Genomic DNA, 19,595 nt, shown 5'->3' on the forward strand with positions numbered 1-19,595 from the left:
GTTTCCTCATATGGAAATTACCTTTGCCAAATATAAAAGAATTCAAATTCCCTTTTACACAAGAAAACCCCAAATAAGCTCACACATCTGAAAAATGACTGCACAACAACAACAACAACTAGGCAACGCTAATTATAAATTGCAGACCTGAATTGGAAGAGGGAGTTTAATTTCTTCTTCTGCAAGTTCTCTGTCATAGATTCAGCCTAATCCCTATCCCTGTCCTCTAACGAAGGAGCATAATTAAATAAAACTGACCATGTGTGACAGCATATGCCTCATTCTGCACCTGTAGTCTGGAGCCTCCCCTTTTCCAAAAAGCAACTGGCCCAGGATGAAGAAAGCCCTGCTTTGGTTGCCATGGTCCCTGCTCTTTGGCACCCACCAAAGACGACATGCCTTCAGACGACCTGGATTTTCCCTTGCTGACTAATTTTGGCAAAGGGGAAGGATTACAACATGAAGCACTGGTCTCTGAAGCCCCTGGCATGCCTCACAAAGGGAGGGCATTACCATTGGCACAAGTGCAAAGGAGGAAAAACAGGCAACAGAATCACCCGAGTGAGCCTCACGGCACACTCCCAATCCTGCTTTTCACATCAAGTGAATAATTAAGGGAAAAAGAGAAAGAGGAGGAAATGGAAACTGCTTTTATGGGAGAAACATACACACGCACCCCAAGCAATCTAAACGAAAATCGATAGCCTTGACAAAACTGGATTTTTTACTTCACGTACACGGTCGAAACAGCGGTCTTGTAAAGTACAATTACGGGCAGCGGCGTGAAGGTCAGTGTGGTGGGGAGAGGCAGGTCCTCAGGCATTTCAGTGAATAAATTCTCTTCTTGGTCTAGGACAGGATAGCAGACATCTAGAGAGCTTATTAACATTTGCAAAACCCTTTCCATTCCATCCTTGCAACAACTCTGTGAGGTAGCTGCTGTTTCTTGATATCACCGATACCATGGCCAAAGAAACTGAGGCTCAGCATTTTGTGACTTGCCCAAGGTGACACAGCTCTTAAATGTCGGAGTCAGGCCAAGAGTCCAGTACTTCTTGACTCCAAGTGAACCCTCTACCCATTAGACTGTACTTCCTCTTATGAGGAAGAGACATCACGACTGCTGTGAGAACGGTCATTCTTCTTGGGGAAAAACAAATGTCCTGTAACCCTGATTGGGAGGATGAGGAGATGGAGAGTGAAGAGGGGGAACAAGCCTCTGAATCACATAGATGGGGGCACGACACAACAAGATTGCATAGGAAAATGTCATTAAAGAAAATATCTAGGCAAAATGCACATGGTAGAGAGGGACGCAGGGGTCATGCCAACAAGATTTTTGACTTTCCTTCCTATAAAATGATGGAAAATATCTAACAAGGTGTGCAAAAATCCCTGCCTTCTTCCTTTACGGAGAACCCTAAGGAAAAATGATAAGATGACGGGTATTGAATTTATGTCCTAAGCAAGGAACATAATTTAAAAGTGAAAGGAAGTTGGGGAGCAAAAGAACTCAGGGGTAGATCCCTCTTCAGTGTTTTGGAGAGGTAGAAAATTCCTGTGCCTCACCTTATCACAACACATTTAATTTCAATCTTTCTCCCACAACAATCCATCCTCCAACACAGCTGCAAAATTGATATTTCTAAAACCCAGGTCTGAGGGGGTCATTCTCCAGCTCATGAAGCCCAAGTGGCTCTCAATTACTTTTAATATAAAATTCAAAGCCCTAAGGCCCTTCACAATCAGGTGGAAGCCTATCTTACCAGGCTTGCTGCATATTACTGTGCTTTAGGCTCTCCGAGATTCAATCACATTGACCTTCTGTACATGAAAGTCTGTTTCCCATCTCCTTTCCTTTCCTCAGACCTTCTGAGATGCCTGAAGCACCTTCCTCCCTCTTTGATATAGTCCCCAGCATCATTCCTGGCTCAATTCAAATACTCCCTCTTTTGGGTCTATCCTGATTATCCCAATAACTGGGAGCTTCTTCAAATCTCTTGAGAGATTATGCCATCATCTGTTTGCGTTGGGCATCTGCTCTAAGCTGACATTGCCTTTTAGGTCATGAATGTCAATACCTGGCTCCCATTTTCATTTATAGGATACTCAAGATAATTTGCATTTACCCTAAGAAACAATCCTCTTGTGCTCAGTTTATTTTTCCACATAAGGGTAAAAAATGTTAGTGTTTTGAGCCATAAAACTCAGCAGAGGCTAGATCCATAGTTGTGAGATGGATCAGTTTCGGGCTTTCCATGTTTTGGGTACTTCTAAATTATTATCCTCACCTGTGCTTACCTTTCCCCTTAGAGTTAAGAGCCTAAGCTTGGCTCTATTCCCACTAGTAGGCTGGTGATGAACTCACTTGAATTAACCTGCCTCCTAACATTTTCTCTAATTTATCCAGTCTATGTCTTGTTTGTGTTTTGTTATTTGCATGATGTCTCCCCAGTTAGGTTGTGAGCTCCTTGGAAGAAGAGACTGTTGAAAAACCTACGTGAAATTATGAAGAGCAAAACAAGCAGAACCAAGAGACCATTATGCCCAGCAATGTAACTATTGCTTGAAGAATGACTTGCCTTTGTCAACTTCCAGAGAATGAGCTGATAAATAAAAATAAGACACAATTTTATATGTACATATATTTGTCAAATGATGTCTTTTCTAACTGGGTGAGAGGAGGGAAGGAGGAAGTGAACTGGGTTTTTAAAAATAATAAACAAACTAGTAAATAAATATTTTTATAAGGAAGGGATGGGGGGCTCTTTAAAGCATCCTCAGCACTTAGCCCAGTGCCTGGAACACAGTGACTGTTTATTTACCAAGTGTTTAATTGACTTGACTTGGACCTTGGGGTTTGAAAATCTGCTAACTGACTAGCACCAAAAGGGAAGAGAAAACATCAGATCCTATCAGTTTGCAATTATTGTATAGGATCCTTGATTTAGAGCTGGAATGTCTACATCTGGAATTTGGATCCTCTATGGTCCAATCCCTGCCTCTTTGTAAATGAAGAATTCAGTCCCAATGAATTCTGTCAAGCTCACATGGAAATGACTCCTACATGTTGACTTAGAAAACCACAAATGAACAATATCCATTTGTGCACTTTTATTTATTTTAACTATTCCTCAATTTCATTTTATTCTGGTTCTGGTAACACTCAGAAGGGTTGAAGGTATATGGCCTGCCAGCAGCATGTTTGATACCTTCTACGCCTTGCCAGAGAACATCAATCCAGAGGGCCTTGAGAGAAGCCAATTGATCCAACCCCTTCTTTAAAAAGATGAGGAAACTGAGCCCCCCTGTTCATGGTCATACAGTTCTTAATTGCCAGAGGTAGAATTAAACCCGGTCAATAACTCTGAAGTCAAGTGTTCTAGAGAGGTCAAAGTCAGGATCTTTTCTTCTCTATCCTACTGCACTTACCGAATTCAAAAGCACTTACTTGCTTCTACTCTATGAGAAAGATGACATCATTGCCATTCTTTCCATTTTACAGCCAGAATAACAAACTTACAGAGGGTGGCTTAGAAAAAGCCACATTGGTAGTAGTAGGTGGCAGTATCAAGATTAAAGCCTAGATATCTGTTTCTGGTTCTTTCCACAAGGCTAGATCTTAGCCCAACTGAAATGAAAACGATTCCTCTAGAAATTCATTCTCCTTTGATGAAAGCCTTCTGATGGGGGTCAGATTCCACCAACTAATCCTCCACCATGGATAGAAAAACATTTCATTTCTTCTAGAGACCTTCAGCCCTGGCTCTTTCCAGATGTTTGGGAACATTAACTCACAATCAGAATTTATCAAGCCACTGAAAGTGAGAGACTATGAGAAAACAAGTGACTAGCCCAAATTGAAGGAGAGAGTTGCCGTTCAGAAGCAGAAGTTTCTCTATTTGAGCTCCAGACTCCTCTCCCTCACCCCCTCCATCCCTGGGGAATAATGGGAAAACTAGATGAGAGGACCTACTTAGCTGCATTTGAAAGGGACCTTGGTCTTTATAGTTCAACCAACAATCATGCCAGTAAGGTGGTCGAGAAGACCTCAAAGATCCTTTATAGATTTTAATCTGTAATCTGGTAATAATTTTCCAATATAACCAACGATTAAGCAGACTCAAGAGAAACTATCTCATTCCCAATTGTTTACTCAAGCTCTAAGAAGAATTCACATTTTGTATGAAAGTTTGGGGAAAGACTTCTCTCCATCTCTTTCTGCCTCTTTTGCTCCCTCCATTTCGTTTTTTTTCCTTTTCTTTCTCTCTTCCTCCCTCTCTCTCCTTCCCCACTCATTTCCTCTCACAAAGAAAACCAAAACAAACGAAACTATTCTTTCCCTGCCAGTTAATTATTGCCTATTTTCCAGCAGTTCAGGCTGATTTTCTTCTCTGAAGCTGTCCATGTAGCTTAGGGTGCCACAGTGAAGGAGAGGTTGAAATGAAAGGTCTCCAAACGATCTGTATTCTGTCTGTGTGACAGCAGAGGGTCAGGAAGACAGCTCATTAGAGAGAAGGGGACAACAATTCAGGCAAAAACCTTCATTTCCAGTGACCAAAAAAGAATTTTTAAAACAGAAAATGGAACCCAAAATCTTAGTGTTTGAGCCCACTGGCCATAAGAATAAATAAAACAGAAGTAGAAAGAACGACTACACCACGGGACAAATCCTATCTATTGCCTTTCAACTTGAAACAAATTTTAGAGGTACAAGGGGGCCATTTACCTCAGAGTGGGATTTACAGAAGAGTTTGTGATAGGCTCAAAACCAACAGAATCACCAACTAGAGACCTAGAATCCACCGTAAAGAAGACTGTTTTTCACTAGACTATATCACGTCAGCCCAACTGAAATGAGCGCTATTTCTCTGGAAATGCATCTTCTCCCTCCAGAAGCCATTCTTATGGCTTAAGATTCCATCAATTTATCTTCCACTGCTTTTTAATAGCCTATTTTTATCACTCAGCAGCAGTGTGGGTGGCTGGGAATAAAGATGAGGGGTAGGCCCCCAAAGTGAAGGCATGCATAAAAACACGTTCAGCAAGACCTGTGTCCCCTCAGCACCTCTGCACAGCCCCAATGAGGGGAGCCATTGATCTGACCTTATCACTACCCCAGCTCAGTAGCATCATGATCTTGTATTGTTACCTGGGCTGGAGCACTGGATGAAAGGTGAGTCAACTCTCCAATTCTGGTAGCAGCCCGGGGATCACTAGAGCTGATCAAAACAGGTGCACTAATTTCCATGGAATGCCTATTGCTCATAGCCTGGGAGGATTTGTGCGTCATACTGAGGGCAGTGAAGGAGTGGCGTTTCTTGGCATTCTTCTTGCCATCGATACGCCGCTGAATGGCACTGACTGCTCCCGAGCTGCTTAAGGTAGAACACTGGGCCAGATTGCCTGCCATGTTGGTGTCAGATGGCAAGGAGACATCACAGCCAGATGCAGCAGCTAAGCATGTCTTGTCCATCTCAATAAGCTGTTTGGCGGATTCGTTGAGCTGAGTGCAAGAGGGGAAAAAAGAGGGGGGAGGGGGAACATTAAATAATTGTCACATGCTATTTCCAGCTCTTTGTACTCTCTCCCTTTCTCTAGTAGCACTTTTAAATGGATAGTAGTAAAGTCTCCAAATGGGTCAGCTCTTTCTAGGAGCCTGATCCAGCACAAATGCCACATTAAAAAAAAAGAAACAAAACTATTAAAAACAAAGATGGAATGACATCTGTACATTTCACTGAAAACTTCTTTAGAGGAGCTGTACTACCATTAAGACTCGTGAATCTGCGACGTAAAGCAGGAGACTTATAGAACACATGAGAGTTTCTTTCTGTTTGAAGTCAAGCTACTAGGGTTGGTTCACATCTTTTACTGACATCTACGATTCTGGTGTACTAGGCTCACGAGACAAAAGGCAGTGAAGGACACAATACCATTTTTCAGGAAAATACAGCAGCTTAGCCAAGCAGTGCAAGTTGTCAGACACATTCTGAATGTTTGAATTGAAGGTATGCTTCGGTGAACCATGCCTTCATTTCTCTAGCCTGTCTTTAACATTGCGGCCAGGTTTTAGGGCTTCCCTTTATAGTCTTAGATCATTGGAGGAAAATCTGATGACCATGGCTGGAGCACTAAATTTCTAATTTGTGGTTCATTGCTAAGAGTTCAGAAATTTTAGTTTTAATGTTCCGATTTTAGTAGTAAGATGTTTTGGCTTTTAGCAGTAAGCCAAGGTGAGGTAAATATGAGATCCCCCACTTCCATCTTCCCCAAAATGGTCTATCTGGTCACATGATCAAATGTTTGAGTCAGATTCAGTTCTAGTATATTAGAGCTAGATAGAGCTTGAGAATTAGCTAGTTGAACTCTCTCATAGTACCAGATGATAGAACTAAGGATCAAAAGAGAGCAAGTGACTTCTCCAGTATCTCACAATTAGTGAGCCAGACTAGAACCTGGGTCATCTTCTGACTCCAAGTCCAATGCTATGTAGTGGACATATGACCAGGACTAAAGAAATTCCTGGGAAAGATGGCAAGGAGCAGAAGGATCTTTTTTTTTTACATTATTCTACTTTCCCAAAAAGATCAGAAGAAACTGATCTTTAATAGTAACCATCAGAATACATTACAGCTCAGTAGAAATACCATATCAAATTCCGACATGGTACCTGGTAGTATTTCGTTCCAACAAATTCAATGCATATTCTTTTTTCCTTAAGTTTGAGAGCTATACTTTTTTAAAAAGGATACTTAAGTATCCATCATAGATAGTAGCTATAATTTGCGGGAAGGTAAGACATGACAACCTCGATGTATCTGGAGTCAAAAATCACATGCATTTGCCTTAGGTAGGGGGATTCATGCTCAGAAGCTTTCAGGTTAACATATGACATGAAGAATCTATCTGTTCTTTGTCATGTGCTTTCTAAAAGATAAATTATGTGTGCATTCCGAAGGGAAATTAATGTTTTTCTGGAGCATAAATGGTATTGTGTAACTTGGAAAAGTCCTTTTAATATAAAATCTTCTGGCATTCAAAGCTCTTCATAACTTGTCCTGACCCTCCCTTCCTCAACCTGTCTAGTGTTCTTCTGTCATACTCAATACCATGTACTTTATGATCCAGTAGCACTGGCCCTTTGCCCTTTTGGTATTCCTCCCCCAAGACTCTCCATCTCCTGACTGAGAGCATCTTCACCAGCTGTTTCTCATGTCTAAAGTGCCCTCCCTCCTCATTTCTGTCACCTGGATTCATTGGCTTTCTTCAAGGACCTGCTAAAACCCTTTATACATCCAACTAAAATTTCATGAGCTCCTCTTCTGTTGTTTTTGTTTTGTCTGACTCAGTGGTTCCATTTCAAGATTTCTTGGCAAAGATACTGGAGTGGTTTCTCATTTCCTTTTCCAGCTCATTTTCCTCCAGGAAAATGAGGCAAACAGGGTTAAATGACTTGTCCAGCATCACCCAGCTAGTAAATGTCTGAGGCTGGATTTGAACTCAAAATGAATCTTCCTGATCCCAAGCCCAATGCTCTATCTACTGCACCATATAAGTTGCTCCTCCTCTAGCTTTCCCTAATCTGTCTTAATTCTAGTGCTTTCCCTCTATTGATTATTCCCAATTTATCCTGTATCTAGCTTGTCTGTAGATAGGCTTTGGCATTTTGCCTCCCCCATTAGATTATGAGCTCCTCAAGAGTAGAGACTGTCTTTTACCTTTTTTCCCCCCAGCACTTACCATGCCTGACACATAGCCCTTGCTTAATAAATATGTATTCATATAAACCACAAACCTTTTATTCCTGATATTTTAACTCACTCATCTCAAGGTTATAACCATAAGGGACATCTGTAATGTGCTTTCCATTAAGTACACACATTCGTAGAATGAAAAAAAATATTAAGCTCCCATCATGGAAAGAGCTATGTTGGCAAAAATGTAACAGTTCTTGCTTTCAAAGAGCTTGTTCCAATGGAGGAAATACATATAAAGGAATGGTGCTCAACAAAGGGAATTGGGATTGGGGAATTCACTTGGATGGTGAATGAAAGTCATAGGTCAGTCAATTTCCATAGCATTTCCAGAAGCAATGATAATATTGATATGATTACTGTTTCAAGAACAAGTAGTGGTATGTAACAGAAGATGGTGAGAAGTCTAGAATAGATGGCATAAAGCCATGTTGGTGAACCTATGGAACATGTGCCCCCCCCCTTTTCCACCACATCTGAGGACATTTTTCACTTCATCTGCCCCTCTGCCAAGCAGCTGAATGGAAGTGCTTCCTCTCTTCCCTCTCTGGGGTAAGGGGGTGGGTCAAATGCAGCAGAGTGAGGGTGCAGTTTGGGCACTCAACCTCTAAAAGGTTAGTCATCACTGGCATAAACCATCATCTGAGGTAGACAAATCTAATGGGTTAGAGAACTTTTTTTTCACTCATCAATCAATAAAGTTCACTTATAAGTTACTTATCTACATTGAGTTAAGGAAGTCAGTTAATTTAGCTGACATATAATACTTTATAGTTTGTAACATATTTTACACACATTGATTTATAGGATTCTGCTAACAACCCAATGAAAAACCCAATCTGATTCTCATTTTGCAGATGAGGAAATGGAGGATGGGTCCCTTGTTGATGAGGTTGCCAAAATGGAAGGGAAAAGGAAGAAAAAGAAAAGGGAGATGGAAGGATCAAAGATAAATATCTAGTTTTACCTTTTTGCCTAAAATTAGTTCTAACAAATATTTCATTATGATAAGAATAAAAATGGCAATCATCTTTGGAAAATTTTGGGCAAAAGTATAAAAAAGAGAATGTTGCTTTTACAATTTCTTTGTAGATTTATTTTGAGGTTTCTTTTTTAAAAATAATGAGCATTTTTCTTCTCTCCTCACCTTCCTCTACCCCAAGTGGGGATAGGGTAGGAGGAATCCTTGTAACACATATTTCAAGGGTAATCAAAACAAAGTCCCTTATGGGCTATGTCCAACAATATAGGTTTCATTCTGCATCTTAAGTCAATCACCTTTCTGTCAGGAGGTGGGACAGCATGCCTTCTCATCAGTCCTCTGGCAATCTGGTTGTTCAGTCTGTTGATGGTTCTTAAGTCTTTCAAACTTGTCCATTTTTACTATTGTTGTCATATAAATTGTTCTCCTGGTTCTATTCCCTTCATTATTTATTAGTTGACAACTAATGACACTGAATTTGTGTCAGAAGTCATACAAGTCTTCTCAGGTTTTTCTGGAACTATTTTCTTTGTTGCTTCTTATGGCACAACAGAATTCCGATTGCATCTCTTTACCATAATTTATTCAGCCATTCCCCAATTGATGAACACTCCTTCATTTCCAGTTCTTTGTCACTCAAACAATAATGTACCTCTTTTCCCATGTCTCTACTAATATTTTTCATTTTCATTTTCTGTCAAGGGCTTTAGAAGCCAGAGTTTGCATTTGATCCTAGTGGAAATAGAGAGCCACTGGAATTTATTGAGCAACAGAGTGGCATTGGTAGCTTTGCAGATGAGAATTCAGAGTGGCCAATGCAAGGAGATCAATTAAGAGGTTTTTTTCATTACTTCAAGTGAGGGATGATTAAAGTTTGTACAAGGATGATGGTTGGGTAAGGAGACAGATGAGACAGACATGAAAGACTAAAAAATGCCAAGATTTGGCAAGTGATTGGATATGGAGTGTGGCAACTAGGTGGCATAGTGGATAGACTCTGGGTCTATAGTCAGGAAGACTGGAGTTCAAATCTGGCCTTCGGTACTTATTAGTGGTATGACTCAGCAAGTTGTTTAATCCTATTTGCTTCAGTTTCCTCCTCTGTAAAATGAGCTGGAGAAGGAAATGGCAAGCCACTCTAACATCTTTGGCAAGAAAATTCCAAAAGAAGTCACAGTCAGAATGAAAATGATTAAGCAACAATGGATATTTGGGGGAAGTTAAGAACAATGAGCCAAGGGTAATAACAAGGTTTTGAACTTAGGTGACTGAAAAGATGATGGCATTCTTGACAGAAATAGGGAAATACAGAAAAAATAGGGCTTTTTTAGGAGGAGATATTGAGTTTTACTTTTGGATATGTTGAGTTTGGGATGCTTATAGGACATGCAGTTTAAAATAACAATTGACAAAGATTTACTAAACACCAGGAACACATTGACCAAAAAGGAAACAGTCCCTGCCCTGTAGGAGCTTATATTTTAATGAAATGTAAATACATAGCAATAAAAAATTCTTAAAATCACTGTCTTACTTTGAAAGTAGATTTTCTTAGCAAAGTAAGTACATCTTAGAAACAGCTATGCAATGGCTAACAGAATAAGGTAGAAGAAATACTGAATCTGTAGTCAGAAGACCTGGGTCCTAACCCTGGCTCTTCTACTTAAATCTAAGTATCTACTCTGCTTCTCTGACCCTTAGTTTCCTCATCTCTAAGTGAAGGGTATGGACTTCTAGGTCCTTTCCCCCACAATTCCATGCAAGACTTGGCCTCCAACTGGGTCACTAGGCAGAGAGTATATTTACAAACCATTGTCCCTAAGTATGACAAAAAGCATTTTGGAGAAACCAGGAAGCTTGATCTTACATTTGTTTTTATTATTTCCTGAGCCTGCTCTCACTTTATTTAGAAGCTAGTTCTTAAAGGCAAGTTTATTACTTGATTGTGATTTTTCTCAGGCCAGTGGTAGTAGCAGAGAACATGAATTTAAGAATGCCTTCTCTTTAAAGAGGGAGGGTGAGACATGGGCCTATACAAGGACTAGTAGTTGAGTCCTACCTTACTGACTACCTGAATGGTTCCGTTTTCAATTTTGAAGTCAAAAGAAAGGAGAAAATGACAGAAAAGTGGTCTGTAAAGGATAAGGAAATGTTCATTGATGGAAATGGTCCAGATATTTACCTACTAGGTTCAGGGTCCTACTAATTACTTATTAAGGACCATAATCACCTAAGGTATACTCTCTATTTTTAACTTTTTTTTTTTTAAAGAGATGAGTTATAACATGCAAAAGATATAAAAGATGGGCTTTCTTTCCCACAAGAGAAGCTGGTTGGCTGATCTCAGCCAAGTTGCCTTGGGTTAAAACCAAAAAAAAATAATAACAATAATCAAGAAACCTTCACATTCTACAGCTAAAGCTTAAACCAGGCTTAAACCAGGCCTCCAGACAGAGCCAGGTCAGTCCCACACACATTGCCTCTATAGTATGAGTGAAAACACACTGTGTCAAGGCCTTGTATTTCTGTCTTATATAGTCTTTGCATTGACATGTCATAGTTCCTAAAATTCCCCTTATTAGAATTTTTTTTCTTCCTCTCCCTCTTTTTCCCTCCAAGGAGACACTGTGGAAAGAAGGATTAATTGGTAGTTAGGAAAGTGGGTATCTAGGTTTCCACCTGCTAATGATTAGCTGTATGACTTTGAGTCTTGTCATCTTCATCTGTAGAATGAGAAGGAAAAGTCACATTGTCTCTGAGCTTCCTTTCTGCCTAAAGATTTTATGAATTCAGTTACAGGACAAATTAAATTGGTTCAAGGAGAACCAATTTGCAAGGTTTTGAAAGAATAAGATCCTAGTAGATTCTGTTTAATTCAGGTGGGGATAAAGAATGATCTGGAGCATGAGCTGATGACCAATGAAGAACAGGAAAGACAGAACTAAATAGCTATGGCAGCCAGGTGTCAACATGAGGGTTTTGGGGAGCCTTGAGGGAGGGAACCCTCCAAAGGAAGGAGAGAATAAAGGAAGGGAAGACATAATGATTCTGCCTAAAGATAGTTCCAACTCCAAAACTACAGTGATAATAATAATGATGGTGGACATATTATACTTTACTAAATATTTCATTGGATGCTCACAAGTGCCTTGCACAAGGTCACACATAGTAAGGATCTGAGGCAAGATTTGAGAATGGGTCTTTCTGACAAGTAATGCCAACTCTCCACAATAATATACTGTTTTTCTCCTTGTAGGAAGAGAAATCTCAGTGAGTGAGAGCCAGAAATTTTGAGAGGTAAAATCAATGCAGAACCTTTACAAGAGAAGGCTGATTTCCCATGGGTTAAAGGGTTAGCAAGTGAACTAGCAATCTTTTCAACCTTCTTTTTCCTCTTTATTGGATCAGGAGATTTTACACTCAAGAGTTTTTATCTTTAAAAAGGGAAATAGAATCAGAAATACTACAAAGAGTTCTGGAATTGGACTAAAGGTATTTGGGCTTTAATCTTGGCTCTACTACTTGTAACCCTGGGAAAGTCTTTTTAAACTCTTTGGGCCTCAGTTTCCTTATCTGTAAAATAAGGATTATATGACCTTTGCTATCCCTTATGATTCTAATTCTATAGACCCATGAAGAAATGGGCCAGCCAGTTACTCTCTACCTTAGCCTATAATTACCACTTCCTTTTAGTGCTTCCCAAAAATCATTGCTTGAATTAAAAAAAAATCTTATATTTTCTACTAGATTCTCATTCATAGCACCATGGATCATGGGTCTTCTGTAAAAGATGCTGTCCAGCCATCTCAGGCTTCATCAAATGATGAAAAATGATGACACTTTATTTCCAACTGGTACTTTTAACTTGGAGCCTTTTTAGAGAACCTACAGCTCCTTCCCTGGAGGGTTTTGACACTTCCCACTTCACTCAAAGATTTGCTAATCACTTACTAGAACACTGGATTAGGTACTTGAGACATTCAGAAATTAAAGACACTGTCTCTGATCTTTGGGAATTTATAACCTCATTAGGGAGTTAAGCCAGTATGTAACTAAGCAATACTTTGTAGGATATATAAGGACAATTATAGTTTAGAAAAGGGTAAGATAATAAAAATCTGAGGAGTCAGGCTTGATAAGAATATTGTATCAGAGCTGGTCCTTGAGGAAGGGGCAGTATTTGGATAGCCACGAGTGGGCATGATTGCTATCTACAAATAAGTGAAGGGCTATCACAAAGAGGAGGGATTAGATTTGTTTTGTTTGGCACCAGTGGGCAAAACCAAGAGCAGTGGGTGAATGTTGCAGAAATAAATACAGGTCTGATATTAATGAAAATTTCTTTTAATTAGCTTTTGTTCAGACATTTCAGTCATATTTTACTCTTTGTGAGACAAGGTTGGAATTTTGATATTGGAGTGGTTTGCCATTTCCTTCTTCAACTTATTTTATTGATGAGGAAATTGAGGCAAATAGAGTTAAATGACTAGACCAGGGGCACACAGCTAGTAAGTGTCAGAGGCCACATTTGAAATCAGGTCTTTCTAATTCCAGCTAGAACTCTTTCCACTGTGCCACTTCACTATTAAGTAGTAATTCAAAATTGGAATGGGTTGCCTAGAGAGACTGTGGGTTTCCTCTTTTTAGAGGTCTTAAAACAGAGGATAGTTGACTGTTTGTCCAATATGCTACAGTGGGGAAGTTTCCTTTCAGGCTTGGGTTACACTGGGTTACACTAGATCCATGGTGGCGAACCTATGGCACATGCCAGAAGGGGCACTCAGAACCCTCTCTGGGGGAACATGTGCCATTGTCCCAGCACAGAGTTTACCAGAGTATAATACTAGAAATCCAGAGGGACATGGGCCCAGCCTGCTCCCCTCCCCTACTCCTCTCCATGTGTGTCTGAGGACATTTCTCCCATTACCCACTCCTCTAAAAAGTTCACTGTCACTGTGCTAGATTGTCATTGATATCCTTCCGGTTTTTACATTCTGAAACAGGAACAATCTGGATCAGTCACAGCATAACAAGACAAAGTGCTTATCGTGATATTTACCAAGAAATCACTACCTCATCCAGGGGTCATGCTAATTTCTAGCATTCCTCTTCAAATACAAATGCTGTTTAACTTATATTCTACTATATTTAACATATTCTACTGTACTTAAATATTCGACTTTAATATATTCTTCATATTAATATATATTCTACTTCAAGTACATATGCTGCTTAACATATTCTACTATATTTAATAAATATTCTACTTTAATATATTCACTCTAGCATATATTTTACTTTAAGTATATGTGCTCCTTAATGTGTATTCTACTGTATTTCACATATTTGAACATTAATATAGTCTCTATGTTCAATGCATTCTACTTCAAGCATATATGCTGCTTAACAGATTCTATTCTATTCAACATATTCTATTATATTTAATAAATATTCTATATATTTTACTTCATGTGCTGCTTAACATATATTCTCCTTTAAAATAGTCTCTATGTTCAATATAGTCTACTTCAAGTATATATGCTGCTTACTATATATTCTATTCTATTAAACATATTCTACTATATTAATATTCTATTTTAATATATATCCTCTATTCTAAGTATATGCGCTTCTTAACATATACTCTAACATATTCTACTCTATTTGATAAATATATCCTATATTTTATGTGCTGCTTAACATATATCCTACTGTATTTAATATTCCCTTTTAATATAGTCCATGTTTAATATATTCTACTTTAAGTATATGTGCTGCTGCTTGCTATATATTCTATTCTATTAAGCATATTCTACAATATTTAACAAATGTTCTATTTTAATAGATATCCTCTATATTTTATTAAGTGTGTGCACTGCTTATTTAATAAATATTCTTCTTTAATATAGTTTATGTATTCACTAGATTTTACTTTAAGCATATTTGCTGCTTAACATATTCTCTTTACCATTCTCTCTACTAGACTTCATATTCTACTTTCATCTGCATTCCCTCTAGTGAGTATCTGTTCTGTTTTAAGTATATGTACTGCTTACCATCCACTCTACTGGATTCCCGATAGGGTACCGTATTTACTAAACATGCGGTGGCTTTACCGTATATTCACTATGGCGAGTAGACATTAGACTCGAAGTCAGCGTGCTGTTAAAGCTGTGTTCGGCGCGAGCTCCGTGTGCGCAAGGGTCCCAGACACGCTAGGAAGGGGCGGGGCCTTGCCTGCCTCAGCACCGCCACACTGTTGAGCAGAGGCTCTCCTAGTACAGGGCTCTGATTTCACCAGGAGACAGATTCTAACATCAGGCTTCATTTTGCAAATTCCATTTAATCCTGTTAAGGGAAAACGGCAACTGCTCTCCACTGCATTTGCAGCTGGTGGCCGGCCACCTTGATAATTTCTCAAAAATCTGCTCCATTGAAGCAGCGTGAGAAAACCATCAATTCCTCCCAGGGCCACGCTTGCTCTTTGTGCGCGCAAGCAGATTACACATGCAGTAGTAGTACTAGGTATATGTTACAGCCGCGTTCAACAACACTGCTTCCAAGGCAAAGGGGCTGTCAGCATTTCCATTACAAATGCCTATTTTTCCGAGGGTGCTTATAAAAAAGCTCACTCCGGGCGCTGAAATGTGTGATCTAAATCCAGGATTATTTCTTTTGAAATGTTGCTTCTACCCCGGCCCAGCTGCTTTGTTTTGCCCTGCTTTATGGCGCGATTCATTTACTTTCGTAAAACTGCCCAGTCCAACAAAACAGCTCGGTGCTTTGTTCCCTGGAGTGTTTCATGGGGACGGGATCACAGCACCTGAGGGCTTGGCCCCAATGGAAGAGCAGCCCTCCCTCCCGGCACTGGGAACTGCCAAGCCCAAGTGGAAAAATAAACAAGTAGGAAACAACTTGCACATCACCTTTTATTCCAGGACTTCAAAGCATTACTATTCTTGGGGAGCGTTGTTACATAAACATGAGAGCAAGAATGCCCCTGTGCTGGCTTTCCGTGATTGATTTCTTCCAAGAACCCATAAACATATAATGTCTTATTCATCTTCTCAAAGGCTCCGGGAAGTTGCTGCTATTAAATCCTCCAATTCACAGACGGAGAAATGAAGGCACACGGAGTTTCGGTTCAATTAAAGATGCATTTATGATGTGCTAGCTACTTGCCCAGCATCCTGCTAAATGTGGGGCTTACAAAGCCTGGAATTAAACAGTCCCTGCCTTCAAGGAGCTTGCAAGTTCCTTGGGAGGAAACAGCAACCAAACAGCTCTAAATTAAGTAGAAAGTAATTTTTTCCGCTAAAAACTGGGGGAATCAAGAGAGGTGTCTTATAGAAGGTGGCACAGAAGCTGAGCCTTCAAGGGATCAGAGATTCCAGGAGGTAGGATTAATGAGGGAGAGCATCCCAGACATGTGTCCAGCCCATACAAAGGCACCTCAGGAGCATGCCAAAACTTGGCATCATAATATGAAGCAATGCCATGGCTTTTTAAAACATTTGGCTGATTTAGTAACTTATACCTTAATGACTAAAAACAGTGCATTTCTTTTGTTCTATGGAAGCAACATATGCTCAAATAGAAAAATGGGAGCTCTGGGGGGCAGCTGGGTGGCTCAGTAGGATTGAGAGCCAAGCTTAGAGATGAGAGGTGCTGGGTTAAACTGTGACCTCAGACACTTCCTAGCTGTGTGACTTTGGATAAGTCACTTAACCCTCATTGCCTCATCTTTACTACTTTTCTTTCATGGAAGTGATATTAAAGGGGGCAACTGTATGACTCAGTAGATTGAGTGCTAAGCCTAAAGATGGGAGGTGCTGGGTTCAAATATGACCTCAGACACTTACTAGCTGTATGACCCTGGATAAGTCACTTAACTCCTATTGCCTAGTCTTTACTGCTTTTCTGCTTTGGATCCAATACAAGACAGAAGGCAAGGATTAAAAAAAAGAAAAATGTGAGCTTCTTGTGAGTGTAAAGATCTATCATTCTTTCATTCACTTTGTATTTGTAACTCCATTGCCTAGCGCAGTGCCTGAAACATAGTACATAAACATTTGTTGCTACACTGAAAAATGAAACAGCATAATATTATAGATCACAGATGTATAGCCATTGCTGAAAAAGACCTTTCCAGAGGTCAAATAATCTCAAAAATCTCATTTTCTGATGAAGAGTCTGAGGTACCTGGGGGTCAAGCACCTCTGTCCAAAGTCACATAAACAGTAAGTGGCAGAGTTGTTAGGATTTGAAACCTGGTCTTCTGACTTCAAAGCAAGGACTCTAGGGTACAGTAGGGCCATTAGATGGTTCAGTGGATAGATAGAGTGTTGGCCCTGAAGTCAGGAAGAATTATCTTCCCAAGTTCAAATCTGGCCTCAGATATTTACTAGCTATGCAACCAAAGCTGGATAAATCATTTTGCACTGTTTGCCTCAGTTTCCTCATCTGTAAAATAAGCTGGAGAATGACATGGCAAAGCACTCCATTATCCTTGCTAAGCAAACCCCAAATGGGGTCATGAAGAGTTGGATACAAATGAAGTGACTGAACAGCAACAAATGCTAAGATAAAAAATCTAGACTAAAATTCTGCCTTTTACACTTCATTGTGAAACTTAGGGCAGGTCTCTAAATTTTGCTGAACCTCAGTATTCTACATGATAAGCTGGGAATGAAATGCACCCCACAGGACTGTCATAAGGCTCAATGAGATTATGTATGTAGAGTGCTTTGCACATTTAGAAGGTACCATCAGTTATCTTGTTCTAAAAATCTATGACTACTTGATTGCCTGTGATAACTTGCCATTCTTCAGTAGAATAGATAACCTGGGAGGTTCCTGAGAAATAGAGATGTGACTCATTTTCTTAATGGAGAACTAAGACATAGAAATGAAGTTCCTTTCCTAAAATGCAGATCTGCCTACTCCCCCTTCCTTGGTTCAACAAACTCCACTGGCTCTCTTTTGCCTCTAAGAGCAAATACAAACTGTTTTGTGTTTGAAAGCCTTTCTAGCCCCCTCCCAGCTTTCCTGTCTCCTCACACCTTCCTCCCCCCATCAGGTACTGCTCCATCCAGTAACTCTGGCTTCTTGGCTGTCCCGCCAACAAGACACTTCTCTCTTGGCTCCAGCCACTTCACGGCTGCCTCTAATGCTTGGGATGCTCTCCCTCCTCATCTTCAACTACTAACTTCCTAAGCAACTTTTACATTCCAACTAAAATCCTACCTTCTACAGGAAGCCTTCCTTCCCTAACACTAGTGCTTTTCATTTTTTGTGTTGCCTATTTGTCCCATATATAGTTTACTTTGTATGTATTTGTTTTCATGTTGTCTCTCATTAAACTGTAAGATCTTTCAAAACATTTTGTTTCTTTTTGTATCCTCAGCACTTAGCTGTGTCTTGCACATAGTAGGTGCTTAAGAAATGTTGATTGAAAGCTTAATGACATGGGTCGAAGGGATATGGTTGGGGAAGTAGACTCTAAATGAGCATCGTAGTGCAAATTCCAACAACATGGAAATGGGTTCTGATCAAGGACACATGCAGTACCCAGTGGAACTGTGCGTCGGCTGTGGGAGGGATGGGGGGAAGGGAGGGAGGAATAGAAAATGATTTTTGTAACCAAGGAATAATGTTTGAAATTGAGCAAATAAAAAAAAAAGAAATGTTGATTGATTACTTGAACTCGCTTAGCTGTCAAGGATATAGAAATGGAAACCTAATGAAATACTTGATCTGCATATCCAAGGTCAAAAGAAAGTAAGCAAAAGTGAGCACCAGTTAAGAATGAGTGCTATCACTAAGTCATCTGATTCTTTGTGACCTCATTTGAGGTTTTCTTGGCAAAGATATTGGAGTTTCTTATCATTTCCTTCTCTAGCTCATTTTACACATAAAGAAACCAAGGCAAAAACCGGGTTAAGTGATTTACCCAGGGTCACATAGCCAGCAAGTGTCCAAGGCCAGATTTGAACTCAGGAAGATATCTTCCTGACTTCAAAACCAACATTCTATCCACTGTATCACCTAAATGTTGGGCAGCACTGGACAATAAAACAAAAATCTATAACTGAGTGGTCGGGAAGACTCAAACGAGCACTTCAAAATGCTGAATTCACATTGGTTTTTATCAACAATTTTAAGTCTCTAAAAGCATGGCAAGTAACTAATCAAATGAAGAGATCTGAAAATTGCCATATAGTCAACCATTCCTTCTGAAGATGAACAAATATCTCCATTATACTGTTTTTACTAATTCCTCTGAATCATAAAATCAGGGAATTTTAGAGTTATTAAGGTTACTGAAGTTGTCTGCTTCAACCTCCCACTCAAATCACGATGCTTCTCTACAATTTCCTGATGCATAATCAATCAACCACTGCTTGAACATTTCCAGTACATGAGAACTCATTACTTTACAGAAAAGTCCTTTTAGGAGGTTTATTTAAAAATTGAATTAAAACCTCTCTTACTGTGATTTCCATCCTTTGATCCTAATTCTTTCCTCTAGAGATGCACAGAACACGTCTAGTACCTTTTCTATTTCAAGGTAGCTATATTTCCCTAATGAGACGAAATATCTGACGTGGTTTCAAATCTCCTCACCATCTAGGGTTTCTGAATGTGCACCGATATTTGTAAACACGGCTCCTAATATGTGGTACCCCAGACTGAACTTGCTATTCAATATGTGCTTTAACTGGAGTATCGTAGGACTGTCTTTGTAGCTCATACGGTGTACTCCATTTTTATCAACATAGATTAGGACTGCATACTCTTTTTGGCATTTGCCACTCTGCTACTTAAGAGTGAGAGAGTAGTTAATGAAAACTAAG

General features: G+C 39.6%; 1 protein-coding gene across 4 annotated transcripts in view; it reads right to left on the reverse strand.

Moving 5' to 3' along the window:
• Nucleotides 1–19,595, reverse strand: part of SH3RF3 (SH3 domain containing ring finger 3) — a 629,698-nt gene that overhangs the window by 209,158 nt on the left and 400,945 nt on the right. For 2 of the 4 annotated variants that reach the window (XM_007501218.3, XM_001373004.4), the window contains exon 4: nucleotides 5,153–5,506. The exons of the other annotated variants lie outside the window; for them this stretch is intronic. In XM_007501218.3, coding sequence (XP_007501280.2) covers nucleotides 5,153–5,506 — 354 coding nt within the window. The remainder of the gene's footprint in view (nucleotides 1–5,152; nucleotides 5,507–19,595) is intronic. 4 annotated transcript variants of the gene reach the window in all.

The sequence above is a fragment of the Monodelphis domestica genome, chromosome 8, assembly GCF_027887165.1.
Source record: "Monodelphis domestica isolate mMonDom1 chromosome 8, mMonDom1.pri, whole genome shotgun sequence".
Taxonomy (NCBI): Eukaryota; Metazoa; Chordata; class Mammalia; order Didelphimorphia; family Didelphidae; genus Monodelphis; species Monodelphis domestica.